We start from the raw sequence: 1,143 nt of genomic DNA, 5'->3' as shown, positions 1-1,143 counted from the left end.
CTGCATGATTCTAATAAATTATACACACACACACACACTTATATATATACACACACAGATCACATACATATGTGTAGATTAATGAGTTCTTTGGAATTTCGAAGGGGCATTAATGGTGCCGGGTGCCCATTAAAAAGAAACCCTGCATGGTATAATAGAGAAGTCTGGACCTTTTGCAGGGACAGAGAGGGACGGTTACATGAAGCAGCAGCCAAGCTACTGCTATTTAAGGTGAGGCTAGTTGATGAGCATACACAGCAAGCTAGCCAAGCTTATTACACCAGCGCCAGCTAGTGCAAGAGCATACAGAAGAAGCTGCGCTAGTCCTTATACCTAGGAAGAGATGGGGAAGCCTTCCCTGGCTGCGTGTGTAGTGCTTCACGTGGCTGTGCTGCTTATAGGGAACGGAGCTAATCATCCGTTCTGGCTCCGTCCCGCTGCAGCATACACCGACAACTGTCAGGGGTCGTCGCAGTGTGGGTGCTGCGTTAGCCAGCAGGACTGCCGCAATGCCTTCGCCCGCTACACGGACGGAACCACCTACTCCGGCTACACGTCCAGGGTGTCCGGCCACTGCACCGCCATCTACCGATGCGACGGTGACTACGCCAGCGTAAGCGGCGTCGTGCTGAAGCAGCAGTTCCTGCATGTGTACGAGAACCAGCCCTGCCAGTGCGGCAGCCACGCCTTTGCCGGCAACTGCGAGGCCACCCTCAACTACTGTAGCAGCTGCGGCGAATCCGGCAACCCCAACTAGCCCCCGTCCCGCCCGATCTTACTCACTTGCTCATGCGTCGCTGGCCGTCACCAATGTAGTTTTGGGCGCCAACAAGTTAACAACTATCGTAATTTTTGAATGTGTTTGTTGACAGTGAGCCCAAAACTATTCACTTTCGTAATTTTTGAATGTGTTTGTTGTCACTTCCTGCTTGCTGCTTGCAAGGAGTAATATTGTAGGGGTGGTGCGTATGAAATGTTGCAGACATATTTTAGAACTTTTGAAGCTATTTTAAGATGCTGCTTTTCAGCGTTCCAAGCTTGCAATAAAAATAGCGTAAAAAAGGTTAATTTATCAATATCAGCAGTGCAAAGAGCCTCGAGCAAGGAGTGCAAGGTATGCTTCTCCAACGAAAAAAAAAAATG

General features: G+C 49.3%; 1 protein-coding gene across 1 annotated transcript; it reads left to right on the top strand.

Annotated features, from left to right (window-relative positions):
• The first annotated feature begins 343 nt into the window (after positions 1-343).
• Positions 344-757, top strand: LOC147429946 (meiotically up-regulated gene 117 protein-like). The gene has a single exon (XM_086495384.1). The coding sequence runs from the start codon at positions 344-346 to the stop codon at positions 755-757; it is 414 nt and encodes a 137-aa protein (XP_086351510.1).
• The last annotated feature ends 386 nt before the right edge of the window (positions 758-1,143 follow it).

Source organism: Adiantum capillus-veneris, chromosome 22, assembly GCF_014529385.1.
Source record: "Adiantum capillus-veneris isolate H3 chromosome 22, ASM1452938v2, whole genome shotgun sequence".
Lineage (NCBI taxonomy): Eukaryota > Viridiplantae > Streptophyta > Polypodiopsida > Polypodiales > Pteridaceae > Adiantum > Adiantum capillus-veneris.
This window is presented reverse-complemented; position numbering and strand designations above follow the sequence as displayed.

Bases quoted from the DNA above. Each gene is read 5' to 3' on its own strand.
- LOC147429946 (XM_086495384.1), top strand. From the start codon at position 344: ATGGGGAAGCCTTCCCTGGCTGCGTGTGTAGTGCTTCACGTGGCTGTG.